Consider the following 24,527-nt stretch of genomic DNA (forward strand, 5'->3'; position numbering starts at 1 on the left):
CCATGAAGCCCAGGACAAAAATTGAAACACGGAAGGATGTTTCAAAGCCTTCCAATAAGTAAATAAAATAAATAAATGTAGGCAACCCATCCCAGTCTGCTGAACTCCACACTTCAATAAAAAAAACCAAGACATCATCAATGACTAACGCAGAGAATATAAACAACGTAAATAACTTGGGTGGCTAATGTAGGTGCCTGGCAGCTCTTAATTTATGGCGGTTTAGAGATTCTTACATTGAACCATCCAAACGATCCACTTGTGACTGATCCGTTTCAGCTGCATGCTGAGAAGATGCAAAGAAGTGAGCAAAATCAGAGCTCCCCTAAAAATATTCAAACTTGGAGCTGGGAAAAAAAAGACTCAAAATACTGTAGTTCTCAAACTTGCCACCAGGTGGCAAGATACACATTTAAAAACAAAATCAAGTGGAACTGGTGGCAGCTGTTTGGAATTTGTCAGCTCTGATTATTATTTCCAAAACTGGGAGCTTGTGATTTATTCCACACTTCCTTAAAATACGGGATTTTGTCGGTACAAGGTTTCAAAACTGGAAAAAACATCAAATTCTACAGTATGCAGGTTATTTCCCCCCAAATCATATGTAGTGGGACCCTTCCTTTTGCTAGCAGGTGCGGCCAGTTGCGTTGTAGTAGTAGAGGTACCACTGTATTGCAGCCCTGGAACAGGCCAAGGGCACAGTTCTTGTTTGTGTCGGGCGCCCTCTAGTGGCTACCTGTGTATGCTATATTGAAAACTGCTAACCAACTTTGCTCCCCAGGGCAAAGTTTTAAGCTCTTTTTGTTCATTTACAAAACACCTTAGCATATATAGGCGGCCTTCTACTTACAAGTTCATTTAGTGGCTGTTCAAAGTTACAACGGCAGTGAATAAAAGGGAATTACGACCATTTTTCACACAACTGTTGCAACTATTCCCACAATCACGGGATCAAAATTTAGGATGCTTGCCGACTTGTTCATATTTACAACAGTTGTAGTGTCCTGGGGTCACCTGCTCTCCTTTTGCAACCTCCTGAAGAGGTATCTCCCAGCGACCAATTCGGACCCACAGAGTTGGTCTTCTCAGGGTCCCGTTGGCTTGACAGTATCGGCTGGTAGGGCCGCGTGGGAGGGCCTTCTGTGTGGTGGCTCCAGCTCTCCAGAACCAACTTCTCCCCAAGATCTGCACAATCCCCCCACCCCTTCCTGGCTTTTCAAAAGGCCATGAAAATGTGGCTTTGCCAGCAAGCCTGGGGGCCAGTGAACCATAACATCTAGCTCTGGCTGAGTGGATATGAATGTTTTATTATCAAGGGTCTTAAAATTATCAAGGGTCTTAAAATTTAGCAAATTTGTTAAAACACTTAACAAATTCCTCATTTAACAGCATATATTTTGGGCGCATTTGTGGACCGTAATTTGAAGATTATCTGTGCTCCAAATTATAATTCCTTAGTCTTTGGTTGCTTGTAATGCTAACTATTGTAGATTCATGGTGGGTTGTATCCTCAGGTTCTGGGGGTTGTCCCTGTGGCCTCTCTTGGACCCTGGAATCTGCTATGACACTTTTAAAAAGGCAAAGGTTCCCCTCGCATATATGTGCTGCTCATTCCTGACTGTAGGGGGCGGTACTCATCTCAATTTCAAAGCCAAAGAGCCAGCGGTGTCCAAAAACGTCTCTCTGATCATGTGGCCGGCATAACTCAATGCCAAAGGCGCATGGAACACCGTTACCTTCGCACCAAAGGTGGTCCCTATTTTTCTACTTGCATTTTTACGTACTTTTGAACTGCTAGGTTGGCAGAAGTAACAGGAGCTCACCCCATTACATGGTGCTAGGGATTCGAACCGCCGAACGTCTGACCTTTCGATCAATAAGCTCAGGGTCTTAGCCACTCAGCCACCACGTCCCCTTTTAATTACGCTTTTAGCGAGTGTCAATTTAGGTGGGAGTGAAAATGAGCAATAGGAGCAATAGCACCACTCACTGTATATAGTGAGTACATGCCTGGGGTCCGTGAGAATTAATAGCTTATAACAATAACAACAGAGTTGGCAGGGACCTTGGGGGTCTTCTAGTCCAACCCCCTGCTTAGGCAGGAAATCCTACACTACTTCAGACAGATGGTTATCCAACAACTGCTTAAAACCTTCCAGTGGTGGAGCATTCACAATTTCTAGTAGCAAGCGGTTCCACTGACTAATTGTTCTAACTCTCAGCAAATTTCTACTTAGTTCTAAGTTGCTTCTCTCCTTGCTTAGTTTCCACCCATTGCTTCTTGTTCTACCCTCAGGTGCTTTGGAGAATAGCTTGATTCCTTCTTCTATCTTATATCAGGCCAAACATCTTTTGAATGTTATGCATGATGGTATGAAAGATTGAATCCAGGCATTTTTATTGTTATTAATTTAAGGGCTTTTTTTAGTGTTTATTAAGGGTTTTATATTGAGTTTTATCATTATTAATGCTTGAATTTGACTTTTTATTGTATACATATTTTTGGAGTATAAGACGCACCTTAGTTTTTGGGCAGGAAAATAGGAAAAAGAATCTGCTTACCAGATATTTATCTGGCTAGAGACCTTAATCTGGTCAGCTTCAGCACATTATTTTATCCCCTGGTTAAAGGCTTAAAAAAACCTTTATTCTGAGAGAGTAACAATGAAAGAGGTTGCAAGCCGGTAAGAGCTGGGAACATCCTTAGTACCTGGAAAGAAACATTCGGAGCAAGGGGAGCAATGGAAAAAACCCTGCAAGGATTTAGGGCTTGGAAAATATTCTTTGCAGAGAGTAACAATGAAAGTGCTTGCAAGCGGCGAAGAGCTGAGAACATTGTTAACACCTGGTTAGGGCTAGAAAGAAACATTCGGAGCAAGGGGAGCAATGGAAAAAACCCTGCAAGGATTTAGGGCTTGGAAAATATTCTTTGCAGAGAGTAACAATGAAAGAGCTTGCAAGCGGCGAAAAGCTGAGAACATTGTTAACACCTGGTTAGGGCTAGAAAGAAACATTAGGAGCAAGTAGAAAAATGAAAAAAATAACCTGCAAAGACTTAGGGCTTGGAAAACATTCTTTGCAGAGTAACAATGAAAGAGCTTGCAAGTGGGGAAGAGCTGAGAACATTGTTAACACCTGGTTAGGGCTAGAAAGAAACATTCGGAGCAAGGGGAGCAATGGAAAAAACCCTGCAAGGATTTAGGGCTTGGAAAATATTCTTTGCAGAGAGTAACAATGAAAGAGCTTGCAAGCGGCGAAAAGCTGAGAACATTGTTAACACCTGGTTAGGGCTAGAAAGAAACATTAGGAGCAAGGGGAGCAAAAGGAAAAAACCCTGCAAGGATTTAGGGCTTGGAAAATATTCTTTGCAGAGAGTAACAATGAAAGAGCTTGCAAGCGGCGAAAAGCTGAGAACATTGTTAACACCTGGTTAGGGCTAGAAAGAAACATTAGGAGCAAGTAGAAAAATGAAAAAAATAACCTGCAAAGACTTAGGGCTTGGAAAACATTCTTTGCAGAGAGTAACAATGAAAGAGCTTGCAAGTAGGGAAAAGCTGAGAACATTGTTAACACCTGGTTAGAAAGAAACATTAGGAGCAAGCAGAAAAATGAAAAAAATAACCTGCAAAGACTTAGGGCTTGGAAAACATTCTTCGCCAAGAGAAACAATGAAAGAGCCTGCAAGGTAAGAGCTGGGAAGATCGTTAGCAGCTAGGTAGGGCTGGAAAAAAAAGCTATATTCAGAGTATAAGACACACCCAAATTATCAACCTCTTTTAGGGAAGAAAAAGGTGTGTCTTACACTCCAAAAATATGGTAGTTTTTATTGTTGTGAGCCGCCCTGAGTCCTGCAGGATTGGGCGGCATGTGAGTCAAACTAATAGAAAAATAAATAATAAACATGGCAATTGGCACAACGGGAAGCCTCAATGTGTGTGAACCAGCACAAGAGCAGCTGTTTCCCAAGGACTCTTCTGAATAGCTCAATGCCTCTGGAAATGGCATTCGGCCATCGGGGGGAAGGATGCCAACTCTCGGGTGCGTATTCGATCAAAGGAAATGCAACCTCAAAGCCCCACTGAACCCTCGTTACGAAAATGAGGACATCGAAGGCAGAAAGTGAACCTGGCAACCCAGCCTTTTACACAGGTGAGGTTCTCTCGCTAGTCAGGCAGGTAAGAGAAAACACTTAAGGCGCCGAGTGCTCCCACTGGCTAAATATTTGACTGAAGCCACCTCTCTAATATCCTCCCCAAGGGGTGGGTTGTAATTTATTTCGCTGCCGTTTTTCTTCCTCCTACACCACGTGGTTGTGCCTTCTGGACACACACTCACTTTGCACGTGTGCGCAGTGCCAAACCCACCCACCCCCAAATGGAGGAAAAACACCAGCCGGAAACTCGACATCAGCACATGTGCAGAAGAAAAAAAACCCGGAAAAAACCCCTCCCCCCAAAAAAGGTGAAAACAAGATGGAGAAACATGTACAGTGCCTGAAATGCAGAAAATTCCCACCCCCCAAAAATAAAAATAAAATAAAATGAAATCTAAAAATAATAAAATTATCTATCTATCTATCTATCTATCTATCTATCTATCTATCTATCTATCTATCTATCTATCTATCTATCTATCGAATCTATCCATCCATCCATCCCTCCCTCCCTCCATCCATCCATCCAATCTATCCTATCTACCTACCTACCCACCCACCCACCCACCCATCCAATCTATCTATTCTATCTATAATCTTTTTATATGTAATCTGTCTGTCTGTCTATTATCATCCATCTATCTACTATGTTTCCCCCCAAATAAGGCATCCCCTAATAATAAGCCCAATTGGGCTTTTGAGTGCATGGCAATAAGGCCAAACGCTTATTTCATGGTTTAAAAAAAAATAAGCCAGGGTGTTATTTTCAGGGAAACACAATATCAGTCTGTCTGTCTGTCTGTCTGTCTGTCTGTCTGTCTGTCTGTCTATAATATGTATCATCCATCTATCTACCCTGTTTCCCCCCCAAAATAAAACATCCCCTGATAATAAGCCCAATCAGGCTTTTGAGTGCATGGCAATGAGGCCAAGCACTTATTTCAGGGCTCAAAAAATACATTGCTCCAAAAAAAAAAAAGGGGAACACTTAAACAACAAAACTCCAAGTAAATCAAACTTCTGTGAAATCAAACTGTCCACTTAGGGAGCAACACTGATTGACAATCAATTTCACGTGATGATGTGCCAAGGAAATAGTTGTGCAAATTCAATGGCAATATTTCATACATTCAGATCTAGGATGTGTTATTTGGCTGTTCCCTTTATTTTTTTGAGCAGTATATATACAGTATAAACAGGACCTTATTTTCAGGCAAACATGGCACATGCCTCTCTTTCAACAAGTGTTGGTAATGACCTTTAAAGACCTACATGGCATTGGGCCAGAATACATCCAGAACCGCCTTCTACTGCACGAATCCCAGCGGCCGATAAGGTCCCACAGGGTTGGCCTTCTCCGGGTCCCGTCGACCAAACAATGCCGTTTGGTGGGCCCCAGGGGAAGAGCCTTCTCTGTGGCGGCCCCGGCCCTCTGGAACCAACTCCCCCCAGAGATTAGAACGGCCCCCACCCTCCTTGTCTTTCGCAAATTACTTAAGACCCACCTTTGTTGCCAGGCATGGGGGAGTTAAGTTATCCTTTTCCCCTAGGCTATTACAAGTTATGCATGGTATGTTTGTGTGTATGTTTGGGTTTTTATAATAAGGGTTTTTTAGTTGTTTTTATTAATTGCATTGTTCATGTTGTTTTACCACTGTTGTTAGCCGCCCCGAGTCTGCGGAGAGGGGCGGCATACAAATCCAATAAATAATAATAATAAAAAAATAAAAATAAAATAGGTCATATCCACAATAATAAAGAGCATTCGGATGATCCTCAATCAGTTATTGCAGTAGCTGCAGCCAAACCGATTTTATACTATTCAATAGAAGAGGTTTTTTTAAACAAAACCCACTGATGGGGAGCTACCTGTGCTAGAAACCCCAAAACTCTTTCCTGACCTCAGAGGAAAGAGAGCAATGTGTTTGCCAGGACACAAAGAACAAAGGCAGGCGGGGGGGCGATTGTTTTATCCATCCTTATACATATACATATATATATATATTATATTTCACATAGAGATCTGGCTTAATATCTTAAGAGAAGCGTCGCAGGGAAAGTCAGCGTTCGGAGCTGAATCCACGCGGTCCAGGATCCGGGGAGATTCCAAACTTCCCTTCTTAGTCTTAGATTTGCATCTTGGGCCATGGAGAGTGTGGCAAGACGGAAGTGCTTCAGGCCACCGAACCCGAGTAATTAAGGGACCCCCATTGCTTCTGGGAGAATGCTGGCTGAAAAATCAGGATTAATACGAGCGCAATATTCGCTTTCCAGAGTCCAGGAACTAAGGCCCGCGTGGCACCGTGGGAAGCCATCATTTCTGAAGCTGTCAAAAGACAAACGTCCATGCCGGCAAACACTTGCTCTTGAAGAATGATGGCCCAAAACTAGGGAAGTTAGACAAAAGAAAAAAGAAAAGCCATTTGCTTTGAGGAATGCCTCCTCCCTCCCTCAACGCCTTCCCCAATAGTCTCTGCATGGCATTCTCAGTTGGGACAGTGGTCCTTCTTGCCATCTTCTTCCAAAGCCTCCTTTCCTGCAGAGGTCTTTAAGGGCTGAATCCCGTTTGATGAGAAGCAACTTTGGGTGGACCCCAGGTAGAAACCTCCAGCCGACCACGTTCTTCTTCAGCAGGGGAGTCTCCAAACTTGGAAACTTTAAGACTTGTGGACTTCAACTCCCAGAATTCCCCAACGGGATATGGCTCCGTGCACCACCTGTGCCATAGGTTCGCCACCACTATCGTATAGCATCACTTCAAAGATGGAAATGTCAAAAAAGCATAGTGACTCTCAGAGGGCATATGGGGCCATATCTGAGGGCATGAGAGGTGTTGCTCCTATGCATGCGCTAGCTGGGGGATTCTGGGAGTTGAAGTCCACAAGTCTTACAACGTTTCCAAGTTTGGAGACTCCTTGCCTCTTCAGCCTCCTGAGCTCCGCTATCATCTAAGACTGGGAATAGACGGCCAGGATGGTGCCATCCTCCGCTGGGCTCTGGTAGCGTTGGCGGGCGTGTTTCTCGCAGTACATCTGCTCCCCAACCCAGAAATGGCCGCGCATCTTCAGGTTGAGCCCACAGTCGGTGCAAACGTAGCAAGAGGGGTGGCGGTAACGGTTCTCTTGGATTTTCACAGCCTGGTACCTGGGGAAGACGGGAGCAGAAGAGAAGTCCGTGAGAAGGATTAACGTCTACAGCAGGAACCTGTTCTGCTTGGGGATAATCGAATCGGAACAAAAGAGTACCCATCAGCAGAAAATTCAAACCAAAGCGCATGCGGTCAGGCGGTAGGGAAAGCAAGTAGAATGCTTGACTGCATAGCTAGAGGTATGACAAGCAGGAAGAGGGAGATTGTGATCCCGCTGTATATAGCGCAGGTGAGACCACATTTGGAATACTACAAAAAGAGATTGATCAAATTGAATGGGTCCAAAGATGGACTACAAGAATGGTGGAAGGTCTTAAGCATAAAACTTATCAGGAAAGACTTCATGAACTCAATCTGTAGAGTCTGGAGGACAGAAGGGAAAGTGGGGACATGATCAAAACATTTAAATATGTTAAAGGGTTAAATAAGTTTCAGGAAGGAAGTGTTTTTAATAGGAAAGTGAACGCAAGAACAAGGGGCACAATCTGAGGTTAGTTGGGGAAAGATCAGAAGCAATGTGAAAAAATATTATTTGACTGAAAGAGTAGTAGATGCTTGGAAGAAACTTCCAGCAGACGTGATTGGTAAATCCAGTAACTGAATTTAAACATGCCTAGGATAAACATATATCCATCCTAAGATAAAATGCAGGTAATAGTATCAGGACAGACTAGATGGACCATGAGGTCTTTTTCTGCCATCAATCTTCTATGTGTCTATCTGTATTTTAAAATGATTTGTACAAAATCTTCGGAGTCTTCAGAGAGGGGGAAGGCATTATTATTATTATTATTAATAATAATAATAATAGTCTACAGAGAGGGGCGGCATACAAATAAATAAATATTACAACAACAACAACAACAACAACAACAACAATAATAATAATAATAATTATTATTATTATTATTAATTAGATTTGTATGCCGCCCCTCTCCGAAAACTTGGAGCGGCTCAGAACAGCAATACAAAATACAAATCCAATTATTAAAAAGCAAAACAGTTAAAAATTCTTGATTTAAAAACACTCATACAACCCAAACAAACCATACATTGCATTAACCGAGTCAAAAAAGGTTCACTATCACTGCTACATCATGAACTAAAACAAATAACTTTCCTGCAGATGTAACCCAGATAATCCAAGGTAGCGATTTTTCTCTTTTCTGGGCCCTCCACTCGCCATACGCAAACATCTTTCTGCATAGATGGTTATTGTTGCCTTCAAGAGTGTTGACGGCCTCTTCAAAGGAGAGTGTGGAGTGAAGGCTGCTGCACCTCTTGTTTTTAGAAACAAGCGAGCATTTGGCAGTCAAGCTGGTATTTAGGGGGTGCATCCAAGGTCCCTTCCAATCTCTACTGTTTTCTTATTTTGTTTAGTTGTAAAAAGCTTGGCTTCCACCTTTGCGGATCTGATGCCTTCATCATACCATACACTGCACTTTGGTGTGGAATGTTTTTTTGGGTAGCTTGGTGGGCATGGCAGGGGGGAATGATACTGCAAAAACCCCATTCCCACCTTACTCAGGGCCAGACAGAGGTGGTATTTGCTGGTTCTCCGAAATACTCAAAATTTCCACTACCAGTTCTCCGAAGTACTTGAAATTTCTGCTACCAGTTCTCTGAACTGCTCAAAATTCCTGTTACCAGTTCTCCGAAGTACTTGAAATTTCTGCTACCAGTTCTCTGAAATACTCAAAATTTCCACTACCAGTTCTCCGAAGTACTTGAAATTTCTGCTACCAGTTCTCTGAACTGCTCAAAATTCCTGTTACCAGTTCTCCGAAGTACTTGAAATTTCTGCTACCAGTTCTCTGAACTGCTCAAAATTCCTGCTACCAGTTCTCCGAAGTACTTGAAATTTCTGCTACCAGTTCTCTGAACAGCTCAAAATTTCTGCTACCAGTTCTCTGAAGTACTTGAAATTTCTGCTACCAGTTCTCTGAAGTACTTGAAATTTCCACTACCAGTTCTTCGAAGTATTTGAAATTTCTGCTACCAGTTCTCCGAAGTGCTCAAAATTTCCGCTACCAGTTCTCCGAAGTACTTGAAATTTCCACTACCAGTTCTCCGAAGTACTTGAAATTTCTGCTACCAGTTCTCTGAACTGCTCAAAATTTCTGCTACCAGTTCTCTGAAGTACTTGAAATTTCTGCTACCAGTTCTCCAAAGTACTTGAAATTTCTGCTACCAGTTCTCCGAAGTACTTCAAATTTCCACTACCAGTTCTCCGAAGTACTTGAAATTTCTGCTACCAGTTCTCCGAACTGCTCAAAATTTCCACTACCAGTTCTCTGAAGTACAGTACTTCAAATTTCCACTCCTCATTCTCTGAACTGCTCAAAATTCCCACTACCAGTTTTCTGAACTTCTCAAAATTTCCACTACCAGTTCTCCGCACTACTTGAAATTTCCACTACCAGTTCTCTGAACTACTCGAAATTTCCATCATCAGTTCTCCAAACTGCTCAAAATGTCCACCACCAGTTTTCCGAACTACTCAAAATTTCTGCTACCGATTCCCCAGAACCTGTCACAATCTGCTGGATTTCACTCCGATGCAGCTGTAACTTTGAGCAGTCCCTAAATGAATCGTTGTAAGTCGAAGACGGTCTGTACTATCGAACAGACCATGCCTGACCTCTCATGGGCTGCTCTTAGCATGGCTCATCTTCATCCACTCCTTTTTCTGTTTTCCAGCCCGGCAGGTTACACCGCCATTTCCAGTTGTTTGTTGCAAAATCAAAGCAAAAGGAAGCAGCCCTTTAATCAAGCCGTTCTCAAAACCATCCTGATTCAGGAAAAATAAACAAATCAACAAGGTTTGGGTGCTCTTCAGGTCCAAAACTATCCTGAGTGCTTAGCGCTTGCCCCACCTCTGGTATTAATCCCTGCCGAGGATTCCTTTGAAGATCAAAAGGAGGAGGAAGGAAGACAGGTTAATCACCCTTGCCATCATTTATCCTTATTTTAGATTGATTTTTATCACAGTTTATTCTTTGTGAGCTGCCCAGAATTGCTCAGTTAGCAGGCATAGTTGTTTAATAAACTTAGCACCAAGACAAATTCCTTGTGTGTCCATTCCAGGGGTGGGCTACTGCCCGGAGGGGGGGGGGGACGCAATGGGGTAGCGAAAATGGAGCTCCACCCCAGAGCACCCAATTTGCACTGAAAGATGTTGAAAGAAAATGCATAAGCCACGCCCACAGTGTGGTAGTAAAAATTTTGGTAGCTCTTCACTGGTCCAATCACACTTGGTCAATAAAGAATTCTATTCTATTCTATTCTATTCTACATTCTATTCTATATTCCAAATTCTATTCTATTCTATTCTATTCTACATTCTGTTCTATTCTTCTTCATTCCAAATTCTATTCTATTCTACATTCTATTCTATGCTATTCTACACTGCTCAAAAAAAATAAGGGGAACACTCAAAGAACACATCCTAGATCTGAATGAATGAAATATTCTCATATTTCTACAAGCTGCGGAGACTGGAGGACCGGTTCAAGAGCATGGACTGCCGGTCATCGCTGATGGTTCGGCAAGTGACAGTAAATTTCCGCTACCGGTTCTACCGAACCAGTCTGAACCAGCTGTAACCCACCACAGTTTCAGTCCCTTTGGTACCAAACCTTACTTAAGGATTAGCCATACTTACGTGATGGGGCTGTCACATTTCTCACAGATGTGCAGCTTCTGAGTGTTTCCCGCCGTAGCACTGCTGACCGGCTTGTGCAAATTGGGAGAGAGTTGGCTGGGAAAATTGGTTGCGGTCCCGTCTGTCAAAACAGCATGGAAGGTACATTAGCAAACCTTAATTTTTTTAAAAAAGTTACTGGTTTTAAACAACGCATAGTCAACTCTATCTATATCGATCCACAAATTACCGTATTTTTCAGAGTATAAAAATACTTTTTCCTCCCTAAAAGAGGCTGAAAGTTCAGGTGTGTCTTATATTCTGAATGTAGCTTTTTTCAAAGCTTTTTTCCCCCCAGCCCTAACTAGGTGCTAACAATGTTCCCAACTCTTACCTTGCAGGTTCTTTCATTGTTACTCTTTGCGAAGAATGTTTTCTAAGTCTTTGCAGGGTTTTTTTCATTGCTCTAATTTGCTCCAAATGTTTCTTTCCAGACCTAACCAGCTGCTAACGATGTTCCCAGCTCTTACTGGCTTGCAATCTCTTTCATTGTTACTCTCTGTCAAGAATGTTTTCCAAACTCTGTGTTTGTAGGTTTTTTTTTAATTGCTCTACTTGTTCCAAATGTTTCTTTCCAGCTCTAACCAGGTGCTAATGATTTTCCCAGCTCTTACTGGCTTGCAAGCTCTTTCATTGTTACTCTCTCTAAATAAGGTGTTTTTTTTAAAGCTGTAAGCAGGGTATAAAATAATATGCTGGTTAAGGAAGTTGGCCAGATGAATATCTGGTAAGCAGATTCTTTTCCTTATTTTCCTCCCCAAAAACTGAGGTGCATCTTATACTCCGGTGCGTCTTATACAGTGGTACCTTGACATATAAGTTTAATTCGTTCCAGACCCGAGCTCGTAAGTCGATCAACTCGCATCTCGAACGAATGCCTTTAGACTTTGTTTTTCGTGCCGAGATAACTGGAAGCAAGGAGATTCTTGCGCCACCTAGTGGAAGCTCGGCTCATATCCCGAATTTGCGCTGGGGTGTTGAACAGAAATTTCGCTCGCGTCGCGGCTCGTAACTTGGAATACTCGCATGTGGAGCAGCTCGTATCTAGAGGTACTAATGTACTCCGAAAAATGTGAAACACTTGATCTTCTTTCTGTGTCGGGGATAGGCAAAGTTGGCTTTTCTATGACATATGGACTTCAACTCCCAGAATTCCTGAGCTAGCATGATTGGCTGAGGAATTCTGGGAACTGAAGTCCACTAGCCATATAAGAGCCAACTTTGCCCACCCCTGTTCTGTGTTAATAGCTGAAGCAATTTCAAGACAGCACAGTGGCACAGGCCAATGTATCTACAAAGGTTTAGAAGGAAAATATAATTGTTTATAATTTTCTTGTTTCCTATAAACAAAAAGTGGCATCCATCAGAAACAGCCATGCCCTTACATTCTGAAAACTACCAATTAAAGTCTGTCAGATGAAGGGTTTCAACTGATTACTGTAGTCTGTCAACAAAGATTATAGTCCATCCAGAGGCTGGTTTAAAATGCTGGTTTATCTGCCTCTTGGATTTGGGTTTCCTCCCTTATTTGCCCCCATGACAACACACAAAACAGGACAGCAAACTAGAGCAGCCATAAAAGGAACAAGACTTGGTCATATTATTAGGATAACACAAAAAGTTGTGATTTAATGCTGATGCTTTCTTTTACTGCAATAGAGAGGGTCAGAAGTCAATTCTTTTACTTCTCTTCCCTATCATCCTTCCTCACTTTCTCTTCCCCCTCTTCTTCCCCATTGCTTTTTTAAAAATTTGCTTTTGCATTTTGTATCTTATAATATTTTATAAAACTGTTAAACTGGAAGGAATGAGACTTCCCCCCTATGAGATTATTATGTGGTAGCAATGAATTCTAAAGGACCGATCTACCCAAATTTTAAAGCTACCAAGTTTCTCATATTTTTTTCTTCTATCTTATTTCCATCTCATCTTGTGATTTTGGAAAGAACATGACAAAGCAAGCCCATTTTTTACGCTATCTGTCCTACTAGAAACATTTTCCATAATCTAATCTTATTTTGCATGTGTGTGGTTTCCATAACCTATAAAGCCCTTCATGGCATCGGACCAGAATATCTCCGGGACCGCCTTCTGCCGCACAAATCCCAGCGACCAGTTAGGTCCCACAGAGTTGGCCTTCTCCGGGTCCCGTCGACTAAACAATGTCGTTTGACGGGACCCAGGGGAAGAGCCTTCTCTGTGGTGGCCCCAACCCTCTGGAACCAGCTCCCCCCGGAGATCAGAATTGCCCCCACCCTCCGCCTTTCGTAAGCTCTTTAAAACCCACCTCTGTCGTCAGGCATGGGGGAATTGAGATATTCCTTTCCCTCCAGGCCTATACAATTTATGTATGGTATGTTTGTGTGTATGTTTGGTTTTTAATAAGGCTTTTTAGTTATTTTAAATATTAAATTTGTCATATGCTGGTTTATTATTGTTGTTATAGCCGCCCCGAGTCTACGGAGAGGGGCAGCATACAAATCTAATAGATAGGTAGGTAGGTAGGTAGGTAGGTAGGTAGGTAGGTAGATAGATAGATAGATAGATAGATAGATAGATAGATAGATAGATAGATAGATAGATAGATAGATAGATAACGCACACGAGAGAAAAAAACCTACTACAGCAGAAAATGCTGTATTGGAATAGGTTTGGATTAAAATGCAAAGCTGATTGTGCCATTTGTCTTCCTTCTACCCTTAGACAGGTGCCCCATCCCTCTGTCTCTTTCACCTTTTTCATCCAATTCCAGAGCCACCTGGAGTAGGCGGAAAGTGCTGGATTGACGTGGTGCAGCTCTCGTATCACGATTTTCCTGCATCAGCTTGTAGACCTCAGAGTCTCCTTCCAAATGGTGCATGGCTAGCTCGGTATCCAAACTAGAGAGACAAAAACAGGTAGAGTCAGGCTTAGGATGAATGGAAAAAAATACCTCAAGGTTTCCATCTAGGAGGACAGGACAAACTAGTATTTCATCCGTTTCACAAGTGCCTGGAATAAGAGGGATAGTTGGGACAGACCAGAATAGGGGCTGAGTCCGGTCCTTGTAGGCTGCTCTTAAGGTGCCAATCTCCAGAGGTGGAGATGTTATCATGAAGACACGTCTTTGACAATAGAGCTCATGTAGGACTTCCCTTGCTCCAGGCAGGACAAGATTTCAGAAAGGGATGGTTCTCTATCCTGGTTTGAAGTCAGAAAAATGTTGCTCCCTTTCAATGCTAAAATAAGCATCTCCAGTACTAACATCACCTAACATCAAAAATACACAACAAAGAATGTTGTTTCTGCGCCAACTCAGGAAGCTCAAACTGCCCAAGGAACTGCTGAACCAGTTCTACAGAGGAATCAATGAGTCTTCATCTGCACCTCTATAACTGCCTGGTTTGGTTCTGCAACCCAACAAGACCGACACAGACTTCAGAGGATAATCAGAACTGCAGAAAAAGCAATTGCTGCCAACCTGCCTTCCATTGAGGACTTGTATACTGCACGAGTCAAAAAGAGGGCTGGGAAAATATTTATGACCCCTCGCATCCTGGACATAAGCTGTTTCAACTCCTACCCTCAAAACGTCGCTACACCAAGACAACTAGACACAAGAACAGTTTTTTCCTGAATGCCATCACTCTGCTAAACAAATAATTCCCTCAACACTTTCAAACTATTTACTAAGTCCGCACTACTATTACTTCTTATGACTGTACGACTGTAACTTGTTGCTTATATCCTTAAGATTATATCCTATTACTACTAGTTTTTTCTCATCATTCCTATCACCCATTTCCTCCCACTTATGACTGTATGACTGTAACCTGTTGCTTGTATCCTTAAGATTTTTATTAATATTGATTGTTTCTTCCATTGCTTAGTTCACCCCTATGACAATCCTTAAGTGTTGTACCGCATGATTATTGGCAAATGTATCTTTCCTTTATGTGCACTGAGAGCATATGCACCAAAGACAAATTCCTTGTGTGTCCAATTACACTTAGCCAATATAGAATCCTATCATATTCTATTCTATCCTATCCTCCTGTCTATCTCTTCCAGTATCCCCAATGCTTTTACTTCTACATCTTCTGTACTTCTGCTCTCTATGTCTTCCTCTCTGGAAACTAGATCCACCACAACCATCAAAAGAAGAAAGTGAAGATCCAGGACTTTCCTTGAGTCATGTGAATGGGAGAGAGGCTCTCCCCTTAGCTGAGCCCCAAAAGAAAAGCTTGTCTCATCCAGACGTGTCCTTCAAAACGTAGTCCACATGGCTCACTTACAGAAAACGGATCATTTCGTGGGAGCACGCAAAGTAAGGTAACACCTGTACTACTTGTTTCTGCCAGAACCATCTCCCCAGTTTAGGAAGGCTGGGAATTAACCTTCCCCACAATTTGGTAGCCATCTCACCACAATTTTTGTCTTTCTGTCCTTTGGTCCTCAAGAGTTGCTCGGAGTCGGAGAATCCCGCTGTCTCTCCTGTTCTGCAGTGAAATGAAAACACCACTCCCTCAACATATAATCCTTAAGACCTGCCCTGTCTCGACCTTCGTCAGCAGCTCTGACAAAGAGGTGTGATTAACCCTCACACTTCCTGGCCCGGTAAGAAGTACAATGAAGAAGTAAGAAGTACGTTTTGCAGATCTGGGAGGCTCGGACACAATATAACAGGAAGAGGGCTTCCTAACAGGAAGGGAACTTTCCCCCAGCACCAAAAAGTTAACTTTACTTTATTGCTTAGCCCAGGGGTTGGCAAACTTAAACCCAATCCTACGTAGCTTCTGCTCCGGTAATCTCACACTACTAACCAGAGTTTAAAAACTTTCCTCTGTAGAACTGTATCAGCAGCTCCTTGGGAAATCTGGAACCCACACCGCATTTCGGACATCAACGCTTTAGAAAACATCCAGAGATACTTTACGAGAAGAGCCCTCCACTTCTCCGCTCGCAACAGAATATCCTATGCAACTAGACTTACAATCCTAGGTTTAGAAAGTTTAGAACTACATTGCCTTAAACACGACCTAAGCATAGCCCATAAAATCATCTGCTACAATGACCTTCCTGTCAATGACTGCTTCAGATTCAACCACAACAATACACGAGCACACAACAGATACAAACTTAAAGTAAACCGCTCCAAACTCGACCGTAGGAAATACGACTTTAGGAACTGAATAATTAATTCATGGAACTCATTACCTGACTCTGTAGTATCATCACCAAACACCCAAAACTTTTTCCTTAGACTATCCACTATTGACCTCTCCCGATTCCTAAGAGGTCAGTAAGGGGGGTGCATAAGTGCACCAGCGGGCCTTCAGTCCCCTGTCCTAATGTCTCTCTCTCTCTCACTAATATCATCTATACATTGTTATAGAATAGAATAGAATAGAATTCTTTATTGGCCAGGTACTGATTTCCCACAGAAAAAAAACCCCACCGGGAGTCACAAAACTTTTCCCATGCCTGATTATTTCCTGAGCAGCCATAAAACTAGCATATACAGTATAGTTGAATTATCTAGCCCCTACCGATGGCTCTCAATTTTTCTTGCGTCTATAAAGACATTTAGAAGAAAGCATTATATGTGGAATTGCCATCCTTCTTTTTCTTTTTTTGGGGCCCCAATTAAAAAAACCCACATCAATATAATTGCTGGTGCAAAGTGCAGATGTAAAATTGGGACAACTGTTTCAATGTAGCCTCCAATTATCTGTTGGATCTTGTTTTATTTTCCTAACAATTTGATAAGATTTTTAAAGAAAGAATAATAAAAAATATAGGAAAGAAAGAAGGAAGGAAATAAGGAAGGAAGGGAGAGAGGGAGGGAGGGAGGGGGAAGGAAGAAAGAAAGATAAAGAAGGAAGGAAGGAAGAAGAGGAAAAGAAGGAAGGAAGGAAGGAAGGAAGGAAGGAAGGAAGGAAGGAAGGAAGGAAAAAACAACCCTCCCACCCCTTTAAGAAAATAAGATTGAAATTCATTGCTGTCATCTTATTTTGAAATAAAAACTCCACAATTCATAAACATTAGGTAACACAAAAGGCAGGAAGCTGCCAGGCCAATAGTCTCTATGGGGGTGTTTAACTCCAATTGAGCTGCCCCGAGTCCCTAGGGAGTGGAGCAGCATAGAAATTTAATTAAATAAATTAAGTAAATGAATACCAGCCTTCCAGTTCCTAAGTCCTTACTATCATTGTTCTAAGCAGGTGTTCAACTATCCATGAATAATGGCAGGAATAAGCTGGCAGTTTTTCTGTTTTGAATGGGTAGAGAAAATTTGAAAAAAACCTCTCTAGAAAGACCATTGAAAGAAACAAAGACAAAATATTCTATTGTTGGCATTTGTCACACTTAAGAATATCATAGATATTTCCAAATATATCACGTGTAAAAGTGTAAAAAAGAAATTGGAACTTATTACCATTTATGGTGGACTTTTTCGGAGGCAAGGATGTATTGGAACAGAGTAGTTATTCGGTTAAAGGAAATCATAAAAGTAGAAATTGAGAAGAAACCTGAATTATTACTGTTAGCTATTTTCAATAAGTCTTTCAAAAAAGAAACTCAGTGCCTCATTATTTGCATTTTGACAGCAGAAAAATAAAGAAATACCAAATGAGGGAATAGTAATCAAAAAAATAATGGATTGTGCAGAAATGGATATGCTAACAAGGAAATTGGAAGGAAAAGAGGAATCTGATTATTATAAAATATGGAATAAGTTTAATAATTGGCTAAAAGAATGAAGTGAATGATAAATAAGTAAAATTATATGGGGATACTATCTAGTGGTTTAATAAAAGTTCTTGAAGCAATTCTATTTACAGCATAAATAAGGACTATGCATTCACAATATTAACAAAGTAGAAACATAGAAGTCTGACGGCAGAAAAAGACCTCATGGTCCATCTAGTCTGCCCTTATACTATTTTCTGTGTTTTATCTTAGGATGGATATATGTTTATCCCAGGCATGTTTAAATTCAGTTACTGTGGATTTATCTACCACGTCTGCTGGAAGTTTGTTCCAAGGATCTACTGCTCTTTCAGTCAAATAATATTTTCTCATGTTGCTTTTGATCTTTCCCTCAACTAACTTCAGATTGTGTCCCCTTGTTCTTGTGTTCACTTTCCTATTCAAAACACTTCCGTCCTGAACCTTATTTAACCCTTTAACATATTTAAATGTTTCGATCATGTCCCCCCTTTTCCTTCTGTCCTCCAGACTCTACAGATTGAGTTCATTAAGTCTTTCCTGATACGTTTTATGCTTAAGACCTTCCACCATTCTTGTAGCCCGTCTTTGGACCCGTTCAGTTTTGTCAATATCTTTTTGTAGGTGAGGTCTCCAGAACTGAACACAGTATTCCAAATGTGGTCTCACCAGCGCTCTATATAAGGGGATCACAATCTCCCTCTTCCTGCTTGTTATACCTCTAGCTATGCAGCCAAGCATCCTACTTGCTTTTCCTACCGCCCGACCACACTGCTCACCCATTTTGAGACTGTCAGAAATCACTACCCCTAAATCCTTCTCTTCTGAAGTTGTTTGCTAACACAGAACTGCCAATGCAAGTAATGTATAATGTACATATATCTGGTAACACTTTCTGGCAGAAGAGGGGCTATAAATGCCCCAAATGTTTGTTGTATGCTTGTTTTATTTGTGTCTACTTACCGTATTTTTCAGAGTATAAGACACAGCTTTTTCCTCCCTAAAAGAGGCTGATTTGGGTGCGTCTTATATTCCGAATGTAATATAACTAGCTGCTAACGATCTTTCCAGCCCTGACCGGGTACAACAATGTTCCCACCTCTTATCAGCTTGCAAACTCTTTCATTGTTACTCTCTGTGAAGAATGTTTTCCAAGCCCTAAGTCTTTGCAGGGTTTTTTCCATTGCTCTACTTGCTCTGAATGTTTCTTTCCAGGTGCTAAGGATGTTCCCAGCTCTTACTGGTTTGCAAGCTCTTTCATTGTTACTCTCTCTAAATAAAGTTTTTTTAAAAAAAGCCCTAACCAGGGGATAAAATAATGTGCTGGCTAAAAACGCTAGTCAGATTAATACCTGTTAAGCAGATTCATTTCCCTATTTTCCTCCCCAAAAACTAAAGTGCATCTTATACGCTGAAAAATATGGTACTTAAAAAACATTTTTTTAAAAAATTAAAAAGTGCTATTCCTGTGCTGAAAAATGAACAAAGCCCTCCCCACTCCAAGGACCTGCATCTCGGTTCATCTAAAAACGCATATAGATTTAATACACATATTAACACACATATAGACTTAATTTGAGGAAGCTGAAAATCATCTATCGAAAAACATAATGCAATAATGCACTTGGGGAAAAGGAATCCTCAATCTGAGTATTGTATTGGCAGTTCTGTGTTAGCAAAAACGTCAGAAGAGAAGGATTAAGGGGTAGTGATTTCTGACAGTCTCAAAATGGGTGAACAGTGCAGTCAGGCGGTAGGGAAAAGCAAGTAGGATGCTTGGCTGCATAGCTACAGGTATAACAAGCAGGAAGAGGGAGATTGTGATCCCCTTATATAGAGCGCTGGTGAGACCACATTTGGAATATTGTGTTCAGTTCTGGAAACCTCACCTACAAAAAGATATTGACAAAACTGAACGGGTCCAAAGACGGGCTACATGAATGGTGGAAGGTCTTAAGCATAAAACATATCAGGAAAGACTTAATGAACTCAATCTGTAGAGTCTGGAGGACAGAAGGAAAAGGGGGGACATGATCAAAACATTTAAATATTTTAAAGGGTTAAATAAGGTTCAGGAGGGAAGTGTTTTGAATAGGAAAGTGAACACAAGAACAAGGGGACACAATCTGAAGTTAGTTGGGGGAAAGATCAAAAGCAACATGAGAAAATATTATTTTACTGAAAGAGTAGTGGATCCTTGGAACAAACTTCCAGCAGACATGGTAGATAAATCCACGGGAACTGAACTTAAACATGCCTGGGATAAACATATATCCATCCTAAGATAAAATACAGAAAATAGTATAAGGGCAGACTAGATGGACCATGAGGTCTTTTTCTGCCGTCAGTCTTCTATGTTTCTATGTTTCTAAACAACTTACAGTGGACCAGCATGGCAGATTGTGGTCCATCGCAGAGGCCTCCATCCCGCAGTGGGTTCATTTGGACTGGGCATATAACAATCGTATAACATCAGTGTACAAACTGAACTCTGAGAATGACCACGTTCATAGGTTTAGTTCAAAGCGGTCAACGCCCAAACTCTTGTCAATCGCTCTTTATGCTGCTTCTTGAAGAGACTTGTGTATCAATAATAAAAAAAAAATGGGGAAAGACACACATGCCCTTCCTTTTATCAATAAGGAAGGAGCAGAAAGCACACACAAAGGAAAGGTGTGTGGTTTGGCAGCGCAACAATGGAAGTGGCGAAATTGCATGTGGTGGGAATGCTCAAAAGCATGTGAATTTTGGAATCGAATCAAAACAATGGCTGGGGGAAATATTAATGTTAAAAATAGAACTAAAACCTGAACTCTTTCTATTGGGTATTGCTATAGATGAATACGATAAAGGAACAATATATTTAACACTAAACATTTTGACTGCTGCTAGATTTGGCTTTTGCACAAAAATGGAAAAACAAAGAAACCCCCACAGAAGAAAAGATACTATATAAAATATTGTCTGGTGCAGAAATGGACAGACCCACAGTGGAACTAAGAAATAAAAAAGAACCCTCCCTCCCTCCTTCCTCTCCCCCTCTTCTCTCTCTCCCTCCTTCCTCTTTCCATCTCTCCTCTCTCTCTCTCCCTCCCTCCTCTCTCCCTCTCTTTTCTCTCCTTCCTTCCTTCCTTCCTCTCTCCCTCCCTCCCTCTTCTCTCTCTCTCTCCTTCCCCTCCTCTCTCCATCTCTCCTACTTAATCCATTAAAAACCAGGCATAGTTAGTTAGTTAGCTAGTTAGTTAGCTAGCTAGCTTATATTTATTTATTTATTTGTTTTTTTGTTTGGCTTCTATGCCGCCCAGTCCCAAAGGACTGAGGGCAGCTTACAAAACAATAATAAATATAAAAAGGTACAAAGCAATAAAAGAAGTCAAATATAATATCTAAAAACTAAACCCCCTGACAGTTACTGTCAGGCCTAAGCCCTCATGTGGAGTTAGAGATTTCGGCCTGCCACAATAGAATAGTGTCACGGGAACTGGGAGAGGTAGTTGCATGAGAGCGAAAGTTACTAGACACAACAAATTCCTTTCTTAGAGTCCAAGGTCATCCTTTGTTCCGTACCAATGGATGTAAGGAGGAGGTTGTTGAAATTCCTGCACCTGGGCTGGTCCTCGTGATGAATTTGTGCATGAGGGAATGGGAAATGAACCTTAACTTGGGTGGGATACTGGAAGGAAGTTAAGTACAGTGGTACCTCGACATACGAGTTTGATTCGTTCCAGACCCGAGCTCGTATGTCGATCAACTCGCATCTAGAACGAATGACTTTAGACTTTGTTTTTCGAGCCGAGATAACTGGAAGCAAGGAATTCTTGCGCCACCTAGTGGAAGCTCGGCTTGTATCTAGAGGTACTACTGTATTGGGATGGCAAAGGCGTGACCAAGATGGCTCTCTTAATCAATTGAACCTTGGATGAGAGAATTGGACAGGGATCTGATATATTTCCCAGATGCTATTTGGGGCGCTGACATACCTGTGACTGCGGTTATAGGAAGATGGACTTCTTTCCTGGTCCTTCCTGACCTCCCAAGGGTTGGAGAAGGAGTATCTACCAGGGGATGGAGAGCCGTTTAACGGAGGCAGCACGTTCACGGGAGACTCTCTGGAATGGGTGACGTTCCTTTGCTCTGGTACCTGGAGTAGTGGGAAAAGAGACAGCAGGATGACATCACGTAGATTGCTGGCAAAGATGGCTGCCACAATCACAAAGCATTTTGCAAATATGATTTTTTTAATAACATAGAACTAAACTGATATCATAGATGGATGGAGGGAGGGAGGGAGGGATAGAGACAGACAGGCAGGCAGGCAGGCAGAAAGACATAAGTAGGTAGGTATGTAGGTAGGTAGGTAGAGATAGATAGATAGATAGATAGATAGATAGATAGATAGATAGATAGATAGATAGATAGGATAGACAGACAGACAGACAGATGGATAAATGATAGATAGATAGATAGATAGATAGATAGATAGATAGATAGATAGATAGATAGGATAGACAGACAGACAGACAGATGGATAAATGATAGATAGATAGATAGATAGATAGATAGATAGATAGATAGATAGATAGATGGATAAATGATAGATAGATAGATAGATAGATAGATAGATAGATAGATAGATAGATAGATAGTAAATAGACCTGCAGGCAGGCAGGTAAAAAGAGACAAGAGATAAAAATAGAGATAGATAGACAGACAGAAGGATGACATTTGATAAAAAAGTCCACTAACAAATATGACTGCCGCAATCAATCACAAAATATTTTGCAAATATAACTTTTTATATATACATACACATACACACATAGAGACAACCATTTTTTCTCGCCCTCCTATCTAGGGCATCTGAACTGCTTGGCTTTGGGTGTTGATGAATGCTGGACTGTCACCCAGAATGTCGTGGTGTGTCACCTTCGACAGGTAAGTCATAGGTTTGCCACCCCTGTCCTAGACTCTTATTTAAATAACAAAAGAGGCTGAAAGCTAGGTTTAACCCAACAACCCAAATTCTGCATCAGGAAAGACAAGCTTCGGCAACCTAAACATATGATGCAAAGTTAGATAAATAACCACACAGGAAGGAAGGAAAATGGGAGAGTTACAAAGGGAGAGGGGGTAAAATGTCACACCCACCAAAACCACCGGAATGCAATCTGGCCAACCGGCTGTTAAGATTTCAGTAAACGTTGCCAGCAATCTTTCAAATAAACCTTCTCAACCAGCCACGGAAGCCAGAAATATGTTTTTACAAAACTCTACAAGTCTCAGGACATCTAATATCTTTGGTTTTTCTGCACCCTCATAACTGTTATGTAGACACATAAACACAGATGGTCAAGTTCTATCAAGTTTAAATGTTCCTCCTAAAACCACTTCACCCTTATCCTGTAATCCCAATAAGCCAAAATCTTTCCTGTGGAGCAAAATGCAAGTTTTCTATTGGGAATAGAAGAGTTGTTGGGATTTGCTTTTCGTTTTTGGGTAGAGAGAAATAAATCTTCTCTCAACTTTTATCACAAACCAATTATTTACTAAGTCTGCACTACTATAACTACTAGTTTTTTCACATCATTCCTATCACCCATTTCCTCCCACTTAGGACTGTATGACTGTAACCTGTTGCTTGTATCCTTAAGTTTTTTATTAATATTGTTTCTTCATTGCTTATTTGACCCCTATGACAATCATTAAGTGTTATACCTCCTGATTCTTGACAAATGTCTCTTTTTCTTTTATGTACACTGAGAGCATCTGCACCAAAGACAAATTCCTGGTGGGTCCAATCCCACTTGGCCAATTTAAAAAAAAATTGTGATAGAAGGAGAATCCTCATCAATACCATTTAAAAAGCTTTAAATGTTTTTAAACACTTGTATTTAAGAAAGAGGGGTAGTAAAGATTACCGGCTTATCGTGGCTTATCATCGATAATTTATTAAGGCAAGCCAAAGGGAAAGGAAATTTCTCCTTAGTTCTAAGTTACTTCTCTCCTTGTTTAGTTTCCACCCATTACTTCTTATTCTACCCTCAGGTGCTTTGGAGAATAGTTTGACTCCCTCTTCTTTGTGGCAACCCCTGAGATATTGGAACACTGCTATCATGTCTCCCCTGGTCCTTCTTTTCATTTTCATTCCTGCCGCACGAATCCCAGCGACCGATTAGGTCCCACAGAGTGGGCCTTCTCCGGGTCCCGTCAACTAAACAATGTCGGTTGGCGGGCCCCAGGGGAAGAGCCTTCTCTGTGGTGGCACCGGCCCTCTGGAACCAACTCCCCCCGGAGATTAGAACTGCCCCTACTCTTCCTGCCTTCCGTAAGCTCCTTAAAACCCACCTTTGCCGTCAGGCATGGGGGAACTGAAACATCTTCCCCTGGGCATGGTTTAATTTATATATGGTATGCTTGTGTGTATGTCTGTTAGTATATGGGGTCTTTTTTTAAATCTTTAATATTTTAAATTGTCAGATTATTTATGATTTGTTTCCACGTGTTGTGAGTCTTCGGAGAGGGGCGGCATACAAATCTAAGTAATAAATAAATAAATAAAAAATTAAACTAGCCATGCCCAGTTCCTGCAACCGTTCTTCATATGTTTTAGCCTCCAGTCCCCTAATTGTCTTTGTCGGACTTCTCTGCACTTTTTCTAAAGTCTTCGGAGAGGGGCGGGATACAAATCTAATAAATTATTATTGTTATTGTTGTTGTTGTTATTGTTGTTGTTGTTATTATTACTATTACTATTATTATTATTATTATTATTATTATTATTATTATTATTATTATCCTTTTTGCATCGTGGC

General features: G+C 41.3%; 1 protein-coding gene across 3 annotated transcripts in view; it reads right to left on the reverse strand.

Annotated features, from left to right (window-relative positions):
* Nucleotides 1–6,109: 6,109 nt before the first annotated feature.
* The window catches only part of PDLIM2 (PDZ and LIM domain 2), a 79,162-nt gene continuing 60,744 nt past the window's right edge, over nt 6,110–24,527 (reverse strand). For 2 of the 3 annotated variants that reach the window (XM_070765388.1, XM_070765391.1), the window contains exons 7-10: nt 21,696–21,856; nt 13,738–13,883; nt 10,966–11,086; nt 6,110–7,297 (exon numbers count right to left, since the gene is read on the reverse strand). In XM_070765388.1, the coding sequence (XP_070621489.1) occupies nt 7,102–7,297; nt 10,966–11,086; nt 13,738–13,883; nt 21,696–21,856 (624 nt within the window). In that variant the 3' untranslated portion in view covers nt 6,110–7,101. The remainder of the gene's footprint in view (nt 7,298–10,965; nt 11,087–13,737; nt 13,884–21,695; nt 21,857–24,527) is intronic. The other variant, XM_070765389.1, reaches the window with a different exon arrangement.

The sequence above is a fragment of the Erythrolamprus reginae genome, chromosome 12 (assembly GCF_031021105.1).
Source record: "Erythrolamprus reginae isolate rEryReg1 chromosome 12, rEryReg1.hap1, whole genome shotgun sequence".
NCBI lineage: Eukaryota > Metazoa > Chordata > Lepidosauria > Squamata > Dipsadidae > Erythrolamprus > Erythrolamprus reginae.